This window comes from Haliaeetus albicilla, chromosome W (genome assembly GCF_947461875.1).
Source record: "Haliaeetus albicilla chromosome W, bHalAlb1.1, whole genome shotgun sequence".
In the NCBI taxonomy this organism is placed as follows: Eukaryota; Metazoa; Chordata; class Aves; order Accipitriformes; family Accipitridae; genus Haliaeetus; species Haliaeetus albicilla.
In genome coordinates, this window is record NC_091515.1 from 1,650,771 (window position 1) to 1,668,045 (window position 17,275).

The 17,275-nt window shown below is 38.3% G+C and overlaps 1 protein-coding gene across 3 annotated transcripts; it reads right to left on the reverse strand.

Annotated features, from left to right (window-relative positions):
• Positions 1 to 1,308: 1,308 nt before the first annotated feature.
• Positions 1,309 to 16,765, reverse strand: LOC104313801 (uncharacterized). Of its 3 annotated transcripts, none has more exons than XM_069774831.1 (10): positions 16,657 to 16,765; positions 11,147 to 11,233; positions 9,171 to 9,395; positions 7,131 to 7,337; positions 5,544 to 5,777; positions 4,626 to 4,779; positions 3,355 to 3,464; positions 3,097 to 3,210; positions 2,302 to 2,448; positions 1,309 to 1,652 (listed from the first exon to the last, which is right to left on the reverse strand). In XM_069774831.1, the coding sequence occupies exons 2-10, from the start codon at positions 11,222 to 11,224 to the stop codon at positions 1,527 to 1,529; spliced, it is 1,395 nt and encodes a 464-aa protein (XP_069630932.1). In that variant the 5' UTR covers positions 11,225 to 11,233; positions 16,657 to 16,765; the 3' UTR covers positions 1,309 to 1,526. The 3 variants fall into 3 exon arrangements, with proteins under 3 accessions (XP_069630932.1, XP_069630931.1, XP_069630930.1); XM_069774830.1 differs by lacking the exon at positions 16,657 to 16,765 and adding an exon at positions 14,820 to 14,889; XM_069774829.1 differs by lacking the exon at positions 16,657 to 16,765 and having other exon boundaries at positions 11,147 to 11,311.
• Between the last annotated feature and the right edge of the window lie 510 nt (positions 16,766 to 17,275).

Sequence of the window (17,275 nt, forward strand, 5' to 3'; positions counted from 1 at the left end):
GGGGTCAAAGCCAGGTGGTGGCCAGTGAGGACATAGCACAGAAGAAATCCTGCTCCTGTGAGCTCTGGTGGGACAGCAGTGTCCTGAGCTAGCTCGTATCAAGCCTTTTACGTCCAACTCCTATTTTAGGCATTGTTTCTGGCCTTTAAAACCAACGCTGGGCTGTGGGTTAATTATGTGACAGTGAAATTTCTCCTCCTGGACACGCACACAACGTGTTGTCTTGAAGGCGACGAACAGGTCGATGTTCCAGCCCCGTTGGGGTCCGCAGTCTGGGCGTTCCCTCTCCCGTCTGCTCTGCAAGCCCCAGCCGGAGCACGGCCACCAAACGGCTTCACAAAATCCTCCCGGAGAGGCAGCGGAGAGAGCTGCGGGGACCCGCACAGCCGCTCACCCCGCTCTGCCAACAGCCAGGACAAGCCCGGCCGGTGCAGTAGGAACCGGAGCATGGCAGCACCTGCGAGTGGAGTACCCCAAGGTGGTGGGATGTTTGCTGGAGGGAAGGATGACCTTCGGCCAGATTAAAGAGTAGCCAGGGGATTACCAAGAGCCTCGATAAGAAATGAAATGGAATCCCTACTGAATATTTCACTGAATCCTTGTTTATTATGTGTGGATATTAAATCAGTAAACCGCTTTAAATCAAAACAGGATCAAACCCCCTGAACTAGGCAAGTATTTCACAAGATAAAAAAAAAAAAAAAAAGTGCCCTAAGCCATGGGGAAAAGAGAAAGATCTCCTTGCCTCCCTGCTGCAGCCATCCTGTTGACTGTGATTAAACATTTATGCAAGAAGGAACGGGAACCTGAGGGTCACAATAAAATGGCATAGATGCCAATCTGGGAAATCATCTTTGCTTCTTTTTGGCCCAGTTTTTTTGTGCTTATCTCTCCCCACCTTTTGTGTGGGAAGCACAGGTGCCTAACACAGAGCTTATCTGCTACTGAGTCTACCTTCTGCTGAGAATCTAGCCTCAAATATTTCTTCCAAAATCAGATAGCAGTTTGGTGGCAAAGTCAGGAAAAGGAGTTAGTTGTCCTAAATTCTAACACAGTGCCCCACTGAGAGGAGTGTAGTTAGCGGAAGGAGAGTGAACATGACCTGAACGTATGGTGAGTTCATTCCTGCCATCACTGTAAGATGCGGGGCTTATAACACACGACCTGGTTTGTGTATAGACGCTGCATTTGTGTAGAGACACTGCTAGATAAGAGCACTGTCTACATGACAGAAAATCAATGCAAACCTCAGTAGTGTGAGGGAAGAGATACGGTGGGATAATGGATATTATACAGAGCAAAAGGCAATTGTAATGGTAGAAATTACTTTAATATATAACTAATCAAATTACATTGCACTATAAATAAAACATTATAAAAATACAGAAAGAAAACAACTTTTTATAATGAATAACCCCAGATTATTCTTTTTTTCTGAACATCTCTTCTGGATAAATAGCAAGAAAGGTACCAAAAAGTACTGGTAGAAACATGGTGATCTTGGAGCCATTAACTGCTAAGAGAGGTTATTTGCCTGATTTTTTGGCAGGCTTTGGGAACTTCTTAAACTCAGCCTGTTCCTTCCAAAAAAGCTGAGCGAGGATATGGTCTGCCGTTCCATGGAAGTAGTCATTCATTCGAAGAGTTTCCAGCTATGAAGAAAAAGACAATATTTTAAGAAGAATAATCACAGCTACCTGATCATTTTTACAATATTAATAATACGGAATATTAAAGTGCACCTCAAATCCAAGATGAAAATGAATTTATATAAAAGTATATAACTAATGACAAGTCTTACACTGGGCTATCAAGATCACTGGATATGTGTAACCTTAAATAAATACACCCTTGCCCTGACTCTTAGGATATAGACTTGTTTAAGTCGTACAGAGATCTCTGCCTTTTGTGGGTGCTCAGCTTGTAAAGACCCTGCCCAGTCCACCCAAGGACAAGCTCCCTCTCTCAAACACCAGCAGTACCTCATGCACAAACACGATCTGAATTCCACCTCTCGTATACACACATGCACACACGCACATGCACACACACACGGGAGCATGTCACACCCTACCACGGACCTTTTTTTTGTCTTTCCCACCTCCTGTTTCCAATACAGAGTGATAGGTGTTGCATGCCAACCACTCACACCAGAAGGGAATTTTAACTGTCAGTGTACTTGACATATTCTTAGAATGTCTTTTGAAAGGTGTGCATTGAAGCATGAAGCATAAAGCTTACGTGCCTGAGAAAAACATAGTTGAACATTTTTTTTCTTCCCTTGCCCATATGAATTCTCACCTGGTTTCCTGTATTGTAGGCTAGAATCAAAAGCAAATCCTCATCACATAAGCTCTTGATATAATGTTGGGTTCCAACAGGGAAAAATATGACATCTCCAATGCCAATGTTGAAGTTGGCAGTGACTCCAGAGAGAATAACTCCAGCCTATTGCAAGTAAAGCAGCAATGTTCAACAACAATTTTCAGTGTGCTGTTACTGGATAAATACACAGTGACGGTCCCAGCACTGCACTGAAATCAGCTAGTGTAGCATCAGTGCTTTCACTGAGAATCCAGAAAGGTAGAGGGGTCCTAGGCAAATTCCTGAGTAAGAACATGGTAAGTCCTTACGTTATGGAGTCTCATCATTCCATCTCAATTATCTTTGCACTTCAAATTTGAACTGAGTGAAAAACATAATAAAATCTTGTACTCTAAACCTTAATACTCACTAAACTTTTTTCTATTTATCTGTTCCTCAGAGGTGCTAAATCAAAAGCATTGCTTTTCTATTTTGTACTCCCAGCATTCAGGAGAGTGGCAATTCCTGTAATGAGCATTTGTGATTTAGCTGAACAACTTAACAAGATGGACAAATTCTGCTCTTTGTATAACTCCACTTTGGCTAGACAAGCTTCCACAAATGTAACTGAGATCAAAATTTTATATGGAGAAGGAAAGTGTGGACACTGAAAGTTTTGTAATACTGCTAACTGTAGTGTTATTAATCAGGGCTGGGAATCAGTTATTAGATCTGTAATTGTTTTACAGCCAAAACTCCACTGACTTATCCCTCACCCACGTAACAAATTACCTGTCCACAGCCGCTAATGACATAACCCATCTCGTTAGCATTGAAGTGGAAGTGAGGCTGCCCCAGTCCATTGCTGAATATCCTGAGAGTTGCTAAGGTAAGGGTATTTTCATGCTGAAAAGCAGAACAAAAATGTTCAGAAAACCGTCAAAGTTTGTTATATCCCTCTTATACATGACAAAGCAGTGATGAACCCACAGAAACTGCATACTATGCCTTATGTTTATAAATCTATGGTATCCAATTAAAAGCACGTACCTTGTTCAGTGACTCACTAAAAATTTTTTCTGTTTCATTTAGTCCAGTGCCATTTATGCGGTAGCGAGCCCACTGGAAGATTCCTCCTGGAAAAGGATATTTTGCTGACCCTAAAACAAAGACAGCTAAATGAGCATTTCCAACAAGATTTGGTTAACATTGCTTATTAGTATATTGGCCAACTTCAAGTTATTATTATGCACTAAACTTGAAGCCTCGAATCTTATGAGGCTCTGGAACCAAAAAGAAAGCCCATTTAGCTTCTCTATCCTTCATGCACTAGACACTATGCGATCTCCTTTACCGTATTTTTCTGTAGTCAGGTAATCATAATGAATAGCTCTGACTAGATTTTTTTCTATCCCAAATTGCTATCAATAACAATACACTTAAAGAACATGCTAACTTTCAGTACATTAATTCATATTAACCTTTATGGCACGGATTGTGTATCACAATATTTTGTAAAGTACTGCCAATGCAGAAGAACGTTTTGGTCCAAGTGTGAAGATTTTTGTCACACATCTATTTCTCATGACCTCTATCAGCTGTGTGTGGAGCTCTGACCTATATTTGCTTTTATAGCTTTTTGAATAGACTCTACTACTTGGAATTAAGTTTTGCCATCTATGTTTATTAGGCGCTCACTGATAATCACTAGATCTAGGCTATACAGAGGGATGTTTAATACAATTGTTGATAAATCAAACAGTGAATATGGTTCAATGCTGTTTATGAAGTTATATTTGTAAAAGAAAAGGCAGGACATAATTAGGTATCTGTTAAGTTGTTTATTCACTGATGTTTCTTATGCAGATGCAAGATATTCTAAGAAGGTCAGCACCAGTCACTCTCCAGCTAATCTGCTGCAGGGCTTCCTCGCCTGTTAGATTTTAATTTCTGAATGAAAAGTTTAGGTTATTGCTTAACTTAACTGTAGCAGGGAATACACCAGTCCTGTTTATAGACATAAGTAGAGAACCTTGAGCTGGGAAGTATTTAGTTCATGCCCTGCTGCTTACTGGCATTCTGCTTTCATATCTACTATTGCAGATAGAAACATTAAAATCAAAAGGGTAAACCACTTTGAGATAAGAATCAGGGCAGTAATTAGATGTATTACCAATACATTTTTCATTTTATTTCCTTAAATTCTTATCATTTCTCTATCTACTTTTTAACTCCTGTTTCAGTGAATCGACTACGGATCCACTCCTCTCCCCCTCTAGAAACACAGAGAGCTCTTACGTACAAAGTTCCTAGATGTATACCTTTGAGATCGTAGAAGTACTGCCATACAAGTTTGTCTGGAGACTGCACATACGTAGCATTTTGTACAAGTTCATTTAAATTTGGTGGGAGGTTAATTGCTTGATCTTCTACTTGTTTCTTGAATGTTCTGATGAAGTTAACTCCACCTTGTGGCTGTGGAACACACAATGCATGTTAAGCTGACAGAGGCACACAGCAAACTGTGGATTTAAAATTTTGCTTCATTGTACCTGGTGGTCGACATTCTGCCTTGTGGACATACCTCATCTCTTTAATTGCCTCACCCTGTCAATACTCTGTTATGCTCCTTTGTTTTGCCCTTCCTTCTCAGTTACCACAGAGATTTGGAGCAGAAGGGAAACTCGATCAATCTCCCATCAGACTGTTTCAGGGTGGGAAGGTCTATCACAATTCTGTGATTTGAACATGCAGATTGCTCAGACTCAGCAGAAACTCTGTGGCCATACTCTTGCTCATGGGACATTGCCAACTAGTCTGTTCAAGTAAGATCTGTTTTAACAAGAAGATGGACTTATCTATAGTCTCCTATGAGATCTTCTCATACCACAGAACTCATCAAGGGGCTGTTGGGAAATTAACTTGGGGCTTCACTATGTTATTTTCCCTTACACCTTTGGAAATATGGAGGGCCCTCTGTGAACTGGGGATAAATGTGAAGAGTGGAGGAGAAAAAGTTTCTTGGAGAGGGCATCATCATTTATTTCTCCTTGTGTATAAAGGAACACAGGGTGGCACAGTGTTACACAAAGGACATGTGTACACCCTTCCGCACCGATGGGACTAAAAAGAACAGCTGAGGTGGGAGGATCGTCTCCAAAAAATAGAGAGAGAGAGCCTGGACTGCCATGTTAACATGTAGATGACTAGATAGAGGCTGGCTATCCTATCATACAGACCTTTAATGCTCTAGCTGCTATATCCTCTGGGGTAGAGAAAAATGCGTCATCTACATCCAAGGTCTGAAGTTCTTCATGTGTTGTAAAAAACAGCAAGAACAGACAGTCTTCTGATCCTACATTCTTTACCCAATGCACAGTGTTTCTAGGGAAGAAGATCACTTGACCAGCCGTGACATTGTATGTGGTAACCACGCTGTCATCTGCACCAATTACTCCAATCCAGGCAGTACCCTGTAACATAATCAGAACTTAACAATCATAATGAAAATTTTCTCATTTAATCCATATGTGTCAAATCAATAATTCAAATAACCTGAAGGCTGTTAGGAAAAAACAGGACCTGATGCACTCTCTAACAAGCCTTTGTGAACTTAAGTCCAGAATAGCATTTTAAATGACAAAATTTTAGAAGGTTTAAGGAACACATGACAAATACAAATTGCTCACACTCAAACCATTTCTTATTAAAGAAGCTGTGAACAGCTATAAAGGAGTCATCTCTGACCAAAAACTGCTGGAGACAGGACCAGGTGTTTGTGGAATGCCTTACTCCAAGGAGGATCACCCATCCAGTTGGAGCTGTTCAGTTCTATGCTGATCAAAATATGAATAATTATGCTTAGAAATAAATTAATAACTGAGATCTAAGTACCTATGCTTCCAAAGAAAGATCATTTTGTTTTCAAATTAATATGCCACCTTGAATTCCTTATGGTGACTTTCTATTTATCTCATGTTCTTCATTTTTACAGATTTCAAATTTGACAGTCAGGTGAGATAGGGCATACATTTTCAAAGAAGATTTATTGGGGGGGGGGCAGGGAAGAAGGAAGGAAGGGGTATTTGGTCTAGGAAAGAGAAGACTGTATGGGAATAAAAGAGTCTTCCACATACAAAAAGTTGTGAGAAAGCAAGCTGATCTGAGGGTCTCTACAGCCAATGGAGATAAACAAGGAGAAATTAGGATAGTTTTTTTTTTTTTTGCAATAAACAAAAATGTGGGTTTTGTACCAGCACAAACATTCCAATGGTTTCTGTGATGAAACATGGGAGACAACTATTTTTTGATTTTATAATAGCTCCTTTGTTGAAAATTTTTAAAAACTGAACAAAAGTATCAAATATGCTTTAGGTATTCTTATCCTGCATCAATACAGGGGATGGAGCCAGAGGCTTTCCTAAGAACCTTAACAGTCCTTCATCTCTGTGATTCTGCAATAGTTCTCTAATATAATTACTTTAATCATTGTAAGCACTTGGATAAGTACATAAAATTCTGTAACTTTCAGGTATCCAAAGTCTCCTCTGACTTCTGTTTTTATACTTCATTGGCAGCTACAGGTGTTTGGTCCTCTTGCAAGTAACAACATTCAACAGCCTATTTCAACTACCTCCATGTGAAAATTTTATTTCAAGCAAGAAAACTAATGTCATACATCAATTAATGGTAATTCTGCTTTTATTACCTGTTAACATTTGTATATAATGTATATGTAATTTTTTTTTACATGTGTACTTCTTCTATAGACGCATGACACTTTAAACTGCAAAACAATTGGGAAAGCTGAAATAATTAGATAATACCTGCAGCAGGTAGCCGTGTTCATTGGCATTAAAATGCCAATGGGGAGCCCGAAGCCCTTTGCTTTTGATCCGTAAGGTTCCAAAAGTCATTTTGGAGCCATGTTTATTGATACTTTTTCCAAATTCCATTTCTTCATCGCTTTGATATTCATTTACATTCTTCCTGAATCTTGCCCACTGAATTTCACCGCCTGGGTAGTTATATACCTGTAAAGTTAGTGAGAGTGGAGAATTGTATTAACTATGGATGGTGGTGACCAAAGAATCCTAAAATATTTTAGAAAATTCTTGGTCTGGGCAATACTGAAGGGACCTGTCCTTTTGGTCAGTGAGGATTCTCTCTGTATGTATTTTAGTCACTTTTCACAATCATTTATATACTTTCTCATGTCATGATGTAACAGTATCATTTCTATAAACGAGAGATAAACAGTGATATCAAGAACAAAATTATCTGCTCCTCTTTTTACGTCATTCTGGACTTTGATTTGGGGAAATCAGTTACACATATGCTTAAACTTTTAGATTCAAAACATTTAGAACATTTCCTGAGCAAGACATTTTCCTGAATTTCTATGGTTGCAAACTATTTGCACCTGAAAATATCCTTTCCCAATATTTGTAATGCCTCTAGAACATGTTTTGTCCATGAGAGAATCATCTTGCACTGATGCAGGGCATATTAAAAGGGTTGCTCTCCTCTTAAATACTTTTGTTTGCATTCTTAAAAACACTTTTTGTTTAAAAATTACTTACACAGTTAAATCTAACATGAAAAGGTACCAGAATGGCTGTTGTCAGTTTAAAGTGCCCTACTACCTAATCTATCCTTTTCCCTCTTTTGCTGAAAAGCAAAAATTAATCAGGAATTATTTTTTATATAAAGATATATTTAGAGGAAGGCATATGTCTTTAATTGCTCAAAGGATACATTTCTATAAGTATCAAAATACACCTAAACAAAACCTATATAATTCCTAGGGCTTCCTTACATTGTCAGTTAATTTTAGCTCACTGTCGTGGTTTAACCCCAGCCAGCAGCTAAGCACCACACAGCCGCTCACCCACACCCTCCCCCCCAGTGGGATGGGGGAGAGAATCAGAAAAAAAACCAGTAAAACTTGTGGATTGAGATGAGAACAGTTTAATAGAACAGAAAGGAAGAAACTAACAATGATAATAATAACAATATGAAAATGAAAATAATAATAATAAAAGGATTGGAATATACAAGTGATGCACAATGCAATTGCTCACCACTTGCCGACCGATGCCCAGTTAGTTCCCGAGTGGTGATCTCCCCCAGCCCCAGTCCCCCCAGTTTCTATACTGGGCATGATGCCATATGGTATGGAATACTCCTGTGGCCAGTTTGGGTCACTGCCCTGGCTGTGTCCCCTCCCAACTTGTTGTGCCCCTCCAGCCTTCTTGCTGGCTGGGCATGAGAAGCTGAAAAAATCCTTGACTTAGTCTAAACACTATTTCGGAACAACTGAAAACATCAGTGTTATCAACATTCTTCTCATACTGAACCCAAAACACAGCGCTGTACCAGCTACTAGGAAGACAGTTAGCTCTATCTCAGCCGAAACAAGAACACTCACTGAAACAAGATCATGGAGTTAATTTTTCTTCTTGCAGCATAATTTGTTTGAATCCAGTCCTAAGAACAAAAAGCTTAGTGTGCTACTCAGCTTAAATTAGAATTTGATCTTTCTGGTTTTGTTTATCAGAATTTCATACTCCATAATTTCAGAATCACACATAAAATGGTTGCCTTGTCTTGCAAGCCTGATTTGTTGGAGCAATTATTTAGCTCTCCAAGAGGCACTCCAGAGATCCATACCACTTCCAACATCTGTTATGAATTGGAGTGAAACACTGTCAGGAAGTTTGTGTCTCTCCCCATGGATTATAAAAGAAGTCTGGATAACAGCTTTAGGCTGATCACCTAATGCTTAAAAAATAGTTAGGTGAAATTAATTCATTAAACTTCTATATTTGATGCTAGAATATTATTGCACGAGATGAAAAATTTACCTTTGATTTCCCCAGATGATTCAGGAACTGGTATTTGATATCCACACTTTTTTCATCTGGTTTTGGGGAAGTTGCACCATCGTCTGTAACACCCGTCTCTTTCATAAAGGCAGTGTTTTTTACATAGACCAAGGACAGGGCCAGCACTCCTATTGTGGTGGTGATAATACAGGCCAATAGACAAACTAGAAAGACCTTCATTAGGGACCAGCTGCCCTTTCTTTCCTGAAATTAATAAAAACACCCCCAAACAGAAAAGGAAGCTTTATTAGATCTAACACACAGAAGAAAGTTTGTGATAGTTCTTTTGTAATCAAAACAGTATGCCTTTCAGAAACACAGTATAGCCAAATTACTGGGCCCATTATAGGGAAACCTTATAGAGTATGTTATCAGATTGTTGCTGTCTGAGGGGTTATACAAATGCTTAAAGATTTTTTCATTGCTGTTTCTAATCTATATCACAAAACACTGAAGACCTGCAGCATCAACTCATGGCAAACCTTCATCTCTTGGGCAGAAACGCTGCCTCTGCTTTACGTCACATCTCACATAGCCCAGCTCCCTGTCAGTAGAGAAGACAGGCCAGAATGGGGAAATTTCATCTGTATGAACTGCTCTGGGCATCATTTCTTTACTGAAAATTTCCTTTGTGGACATTCAGACCTCTGGAGAAGGGTGAAGGGGAGAAGCAGCTGGGCACACAGAAGCACACAAATTCTTTATAGAAAGCCAAGGCACTTCTGGCACCATGAAGCATCACCTTGGTGAGGATATTCAGTGTTTCCTGTCCCTTAAACATTTTTGCTGCTGAAGTTGCAGCTTCAGACCAATAGAGACTGCATTCTCCGGCCCAAATTTTAAAACTACTGATTCTGGGTGCACAGTTTGATCTACCTTTAAAAGCCTGATTTTTCACATGGTAAGTGCCTGAAAATGAGGTATGAATGTTGATCACTTAAGCTAGGCAATCAAAAATGAAAAAAATGAAGATTACTTGCTGATTTTAACAAAATTACCTTTTTCATTGATCTCTTTGACAAAAGCTCTTTACAAATACATTTCTCTTGGCAGCAGAAAAGTGCTCAAAATATCACCCTATTCTATTCAGTAATAATCTTTTCTTCAGTTCAAATGACTCCCTTTTTAAAGTTTGTGTTCAATTAAATATCACAACAGTAGTACTCAGACCACAAAGTCTCATCAGAGAACAAGGCTTTATAGTTAAATGCATTTGAAATCCCCGTTTTCCAGATTTGAAGGACCTTTAATTTACAGCATTTTCACAGCAGTGGCACCCATTCAAGAATTATTTTTAAAGTCAAAAGAATGCTGTACATATTACATAATAATAACTAATACAGAACATTCAACCTCAGCACAACTGTGTGGAGTGAGTTGTGCCGTGAGGAAATCACTAGCCTTGGTATATTTATAGCCAAGAAGCAGCACTGTACCGACTGCAAACAAATACAGTGGCTGACGAGCGATACGCCAACTGTTATTGCATGAGTTAATTCAAATCCCGAGAAGCAAAAACTTTAATGGGAAAATTACAGAGAATTACTTTTCTCAAAGGCAAAAAAAAAAAAAAAAAAAGATGAAACAGTACTCTAATGTGTAACTCAGTAGAGATACTAACCATTACCACAAGATGAGCTTTTAAGTAGTGCTTTCTGTTAAAATCTATGGGGAATCCTCCAAAGATAATTACTTTGTCCAGTAGTCAGAGGATAAAGAATTCAGCTATTAGCTTAAGTGGGGCCAGGCAATTATGTCCCACAGTTCAGATCCTAGCTAGTGCACATGGAACTATGCATTTTCAGACCTTAGCAACTGAAGCCCTTTACAGCTTTTATTTTCCTCAGGACCTTCTTAATAGTATAGGATTAGGTCATGTTGCAAAATACGGGTTTAATCTTCAGACTGACTTTTAATAATGTTTTGCTAGCACTGTAAAAGAAAATGACTGGTACCTCTTTCTTTGGCCACTCTTCTCCTTTTGAAGAACTTTGTAGGCTCTCTCCATGCATTTCAAATGCCTGGTTATCCATTTAGTAAAGCTGAAATAGATTAGTACACAGAAGACAAGAAAAACATTGAAACAAAAGGATGTTAATTCTGATATATGCTCAGTTATGTTACAGAGCTTAGGGAAGTGACTCATCTTCTGCATGGTAACACTAATGGCATTTAGTGCAGTACCATTGTGCAGAAATGTGACGCAATGCAAAAACCTATTCTTCGCTAAACTACAACAGAAAGGTCTGACAATTTCTGCATTCAGATTTAACATTACTCATGTATCACATGATGCCTAAGACACAACATGACAATGAGATAGAGTCTGAACCATCAAATACTTGGGGGAAAAAAAGCCAGAGGTCATCTGATTTCTTCACCTATCCTAAGGACCCAATATATTTAAATTACAGTTTTGGCTGGTTGTGTAATCTACTTCTACAACCACAAAAATAGTTGAGGTTCCAGAACTTCTTTGGCAACCCATTTCCCCGCTTACATGTTATTATTGTTAAAAAGGTTTTCACAAGCCTAAATCGCTCTTGCTGCAACAGAACTGTTGTATGTTACCCTCCTGCAGTGGACCTAACTACACAGGAAAGGTCCTACTAGCTGAGACCAACAGTACATCCAGCCCAGTGTTTTTTCTCCAGCAGGACTTTAGGAAATGATAAGGGAGAGCATAACCTGGCTACTGTTTCCAGGTTACACCTTTCATACTTTACAGGCATACGTAACTGTTGAATGAGAGATGCTAGAGGGAACAGCCTCTTCCCTTTAGATTTCATTCTATGAAGAACTCCATGACTTTGCCTAAGTCTTTTCTGAACCTGCTGATACTCCCTGACATCCTAAGTTTACCGCTTGCAGGTTAAAACAAAGAGCACTTCACAGTCCTAAACAGATCTCCTACTAGCTCCTTTAAGGCCTCCTATCTTTCTGTATTGTGGGATTAGAGCAACATCAAACACGTTCCCCTCTCCAAGCTGAAGGTCCGAGCCTTTTTAGTCTCTCCCTATTAGGCAGCTGTTCTAGCTCCAGGATCATTTCAGTCACTCTCCTCTGGATCTTCTCTAACTCCACTACATTATGAAAATAAAGAATAGCAATAGATTTCTACATTATGAAAATAAAGAATAGCAATAGATTTCATTGTCTCCAAGTACTGTTTTCCACCCATCTTCATGCTTCCCCAAAAATAATTTAATATAGACTATGATTCCTTGTTTTGAAGCACACAAGTGTTAAGTGTTGCTACCCAGTCATAAAAAGGAAACTAGGTTTGTGTAATACACAGTGTTTGTAACGACTTCTCTCTCCCCCACCCGCTCCCGCCGCCCCCAATTTTCTTGAGATACTCGATGTCTGATTATGTACTTCTGAACTTCTAGGAAACTGAGGTTAAGCTTATTGCCCTATAATTCTTCGGTATCATTTGCTGACTTTTTGTGAAAGGTTACTTTGCTAGTCCCATTTCTAGACCATGATGGGACTGCACTGCGGTCTAAACATTACCGATAGCTTCAGCCATTTCTCTAAGAGCTTAGTGTTAATGCCGGTAGGTGTAGTCCATTGAACACCAGTAGCTTGCGTAAGAGCTATTAATCATGTTTTCCCTGTGGTAACCTGAGCTTTATCCACACCCCATTGCCATTGATGTTTTAAGTAAACATTATACCTTCACTGACATCATTTATTATTCTCTACAGGGAGGTCATGGACCAAAATTTTCCTTGGTCCTCCCTTATATCAGTAAAGGACTTGTTGGTTACATAAGCAATAAGGAACTTTGGGGATATTTTATTATTTTTCACAGCTCTTCCTCCTTGTCTCTCACTTTTGTGCTTTGGACTTTCCAAAATGCACAAAAGTCCAAGCTGACTCATCTTCAGGGACAATTCTAACTATTTCCATTATGCTTCCTTCTTGAAGACCATTGATGTCTACAAGACATATTACATTTATTTTAACTGTTCCATACTAGGATATCCTGCAACTATATCTTAAATATATGTATTTTTATGAACTGCCAAACTTCCGAGCACCTTTTTCCTAGACTTTTTTCAGAAGATTTTGCAAACAAATCTTTGAATTTCTTGTAGTTGCTTTTTTCTATTTTTCCTCTTTTCCATTCTAAAAAACTTGAAAACCTTGTAAGAAAATTCTTGTATTAACCTTCACTTTCTGTATCAAAACCTGACATCATCCTAGTCTAAAAATACCCTGGATACTTCGTATTCAATTTATTTTAACCAGCAAATATTTGGTTAAGTAGTAATTCCTCAAGGCAAATTATTCTGTCAGTTGTTTACAAAAACGTTCTTCCCATTTTATCCTTCTTGGTTGGTGGTCTTAATGGTAGGTCCTCAACATAATAGCAGTCAGGCTTTTTTCTCCTTTAATTATCGTAAAGATACTTTTAACAGATTATGTCCCTCTATATCCTTCTAGACTTTAATACAAAACTAAATATTCATAGAGAAAGATGTCTTCCCTCCCCTTTTCTTCAGGAGCCACCTCCAGTTTTTTTCTGTATTAATTCATTAACAAATGAAATATCCCACCAAGTAAACATTTATGTTGCCTAAATCACAACTTTATATAGAACCTTGTACATTCTTCCATTTAGTTTCCATATAGCCTGCAGTAGTACAGACATCTTAAATGTTAAGCAGACATATTCACTATCCTGTTTTCCGTATTGCTTCAATCCTTTTTATAAAAACCCTATATCCACAGTTACTATGCCTCTGGTCACCTTTCCACTGGTAACACATTCTTTTGTCATCAGTCCCCATTAATTCTGGTTTAAAGCCTTTCTTCCTAAGTTGGCAAGTCTAAACTTAAAGCGGCATTTATTTTTCCTTATGAGATAGAGCTCATCTCTCCTCAGTAGTCATTTCTTTTCTGTTCTGAAAGAGCTGTGAAAGCTCAGCCATTCAAACTGGCAACAGCAGGATCAGGTCAATTAAAATTAAAGAAAAGTTCTTCTCATTTCCCTTTGAACAGCAATTCTCTCTGCACGGTGAGAGACCTACCAACTCTAAAGTTGACCAAATATTTTGAGTAAGGACACAAAAATTAAAAAACATTGTGGATCACAGAATCCATGATCAACAAGAAAGAAAATATACATTATGATTTTCAAGGGTTTCACAATTCCATATATATATATATATATATGTGAGAATCCATAAGCACCTCTTGGAAAACAAATACAAGTGATCTGGCAGCCTCAAAGATACATAAGAAAAGAATTAATACATTGATAATGAGCGACTATGGGATTTGCAGTTTTTCAGATCCTCCTTTTCAGACTAAACCAGGTATAAACTCTAGCCAAATTAACCCTCTACTGGCAGCACTGTTAGGCTTCATGATATCTGGAGCCTGTAATTAAGTTTTCCTATATCAGCACATTTTTGTATCAGTGCAAATACAGTGATGCAGAGAGATTTGCTAACACAAATGAACTGTTACAGAGGAAAAGATAACTGCAGCATACAGTCATTCCATTTCAAGACCAGTATCACGATGGACTCTCTCATTAAGCCTTTAAAGGGCAAAAATCCCCGAGACAAAAATCCCATCTATTTTCCTCCCACCGTGCCACGTCTGTAGTCTTACCACAGATAGGACCTTCACAAGATTTAAGAGCACAATACTTGTCTTCATCAAAGCCTTTACTTCCCTCAGCCCCGTTTTACTGAGATATATATATACACTGTAATTCAGGAAGTGCCCTCCTCATAAAAGATTTCCTGTATATGCAAATACATAGGATCACAAATACTTGTGTACATCCTTAGCAAACAGTTCTTGTCACTTGCTGAGAAACAGTGACTTTCCTTCTGTCTAGTCCTGCTATTTCCTCCCTTTTGTTTTTCCCACTGTCACATGGAAGATTGTAGTTCAATAAAATTCCTTTCCCCTGATCTAGCCTCAAGGACAAGAACATCACTGACATCTTGTATATGGCAATTATTTTTGTTTAGTACTTGATTTATGTATTCCGTTATTTTTCCTGAGTGGCAACTTCTTTAATACTAACTTATAAAACCCCCTAAATTCCAGCTATAATTGCAAGAACTGACCAGTGTATACAACCAAAAAGTTACTTTTTTCTGTTGATACATAAGGGATCAAATCCCTCTTTAAAATACTCTTTAATAGCTGTAAAATCTTGGTAGCATTTAAAAAAATTATTTTAATGTGAAACCAGTTGTCTCCTCTTACTAACAGTATTTTATTGGTTTGGGATTTATTTTATTCTATTCTCATTTGAATTTCTATTGTCTACAGCTAGAAAGTGTCACTTATTTGTTGCTTAGTTTCATACGCTTATGGTGCTTTTATCCTGTGCAGTACAGTACCTCACACAGTAGACTTTATCCATGATCAAAGCCTTTCATACCTGGCCAATATGAAGTTAGTAAATATGAATATTCAATAATGTCAACAATACTTTTAATTGTTACCTAGGTCTGTGTGCCATAAAACCAAAAAAGGTTGTGCTGAAATTCTCCAAAGTACATTAAACTGATAAAGGAGAAATATCTGGATATTTCTAATAAAAATATATCTAATAAAATATATCTAATAAAAATACTCCGAAGAATGAGAAAACTCACAAATATGGATAGGTATGAGGATTCTCCAAGGCGCAATTAATGAAAAAGACTTTCTACATAGCAAAATATCTCTGCCCTAACATCAAGAGAAGTTCTAAGGGAGCAAGGAGTGCTTTACATTTGTCCTATGCAGCCCTGCAAGCAGGATACAAGGGAAGTGTGGTATAACCTCCAAGTACTCTCAGGGCATCAAGCCTTGCTTTAAGTTCACCTTGCTTGTGCTACCAGCACCCCAAGGAGTATCTGTCCACCTGGATGAATAAATCTACTTTCCTACTGTGAGCGATGTAGGTACAAGCCCCTTCAGAAAGAGAAGAGCTGTGACAGCTTAGGCAGTGCCACACTAGTTGTGGTGAGAGTCTGAGGTGTACTAGCTCAAACAATGCAGCATACGCACACTACGTGTAACTACCTACACACAGCATCCAGAGTAGTGCAAAAGTAGAGCAAATTCACTGTGATCCACACACAGACATATGTGATGTCAGGAAAAATCCTCATGTTTCCTTGCACATCTGAATTCCTTTGATAAAATGACCTCTGGCAAACAAATACTGTCTTAATACAGACAACAATTATACCCACGGTATCAGTTGGTTCGTACATTCATGTCTCAGGAATGCAATGCTTTATATAAGCTTCTATAAGAAAGTTTTCTAGAGGAGTAATTTCATTTTCTGTAATCTGATTTCAGATCTAGCTCTCAGGATTTGAGAAAGACCAATAAAATCTGTCTAAAATACATTATTACGTATTACTTATGATCTACCTATGTTCTCATGATGCAATGACAGTCATAAAATGAAGTCATTTATTATTATCTCTCTAATTACCAGTTCTTAACAGGAAGATAGGAGAAATACATAGCTAATTTTCCTTCCACTTTTTCTTCTGGTCTCTATTTCTCAGAATCAGTACATGCTTAGGTACCTGCTTTCTCATGTGTACCTATAAAGATCCAGATTAAAAGGAAACAGTTCACTAGAAAGGCATGTTGCCATATTTTATTTACTGACAGCATAAAATGCTGGGCTACATTATGTAAGCCTCTGAAGAGGTAGCAAAGGCTTCTTTCAAAACGTTCTGTCAATATATTTCAGTTCGCAACTTGAATTACTACCTACAGCTTTCCTTTTTGTCTCTCAATTTGCTGTTGTCAAATGGGATAAGTCCTACTCCTCTCTCTCCTGCACAAGTTCCAGTCCTTATCAGTGGCTTTCACAGACTAATTCTATTCAATTATGCTGGGGAAAAACAAACAAACAAACAAAAATTTCTATTCTATTACTTCTCTGCCTATTTAGGCCCACAGAAGGATTTTATATGCTCTAAAGCTAAGAGCAAAGACAAGGAAAGTGGAAGGGAGCTTAGGACTTCCCAGTAAAAGAGACAACCAGATGTTGGATCTGTCCAGCTGAAACACATTCTGTGCTCCTAAACAACATGCCTCTT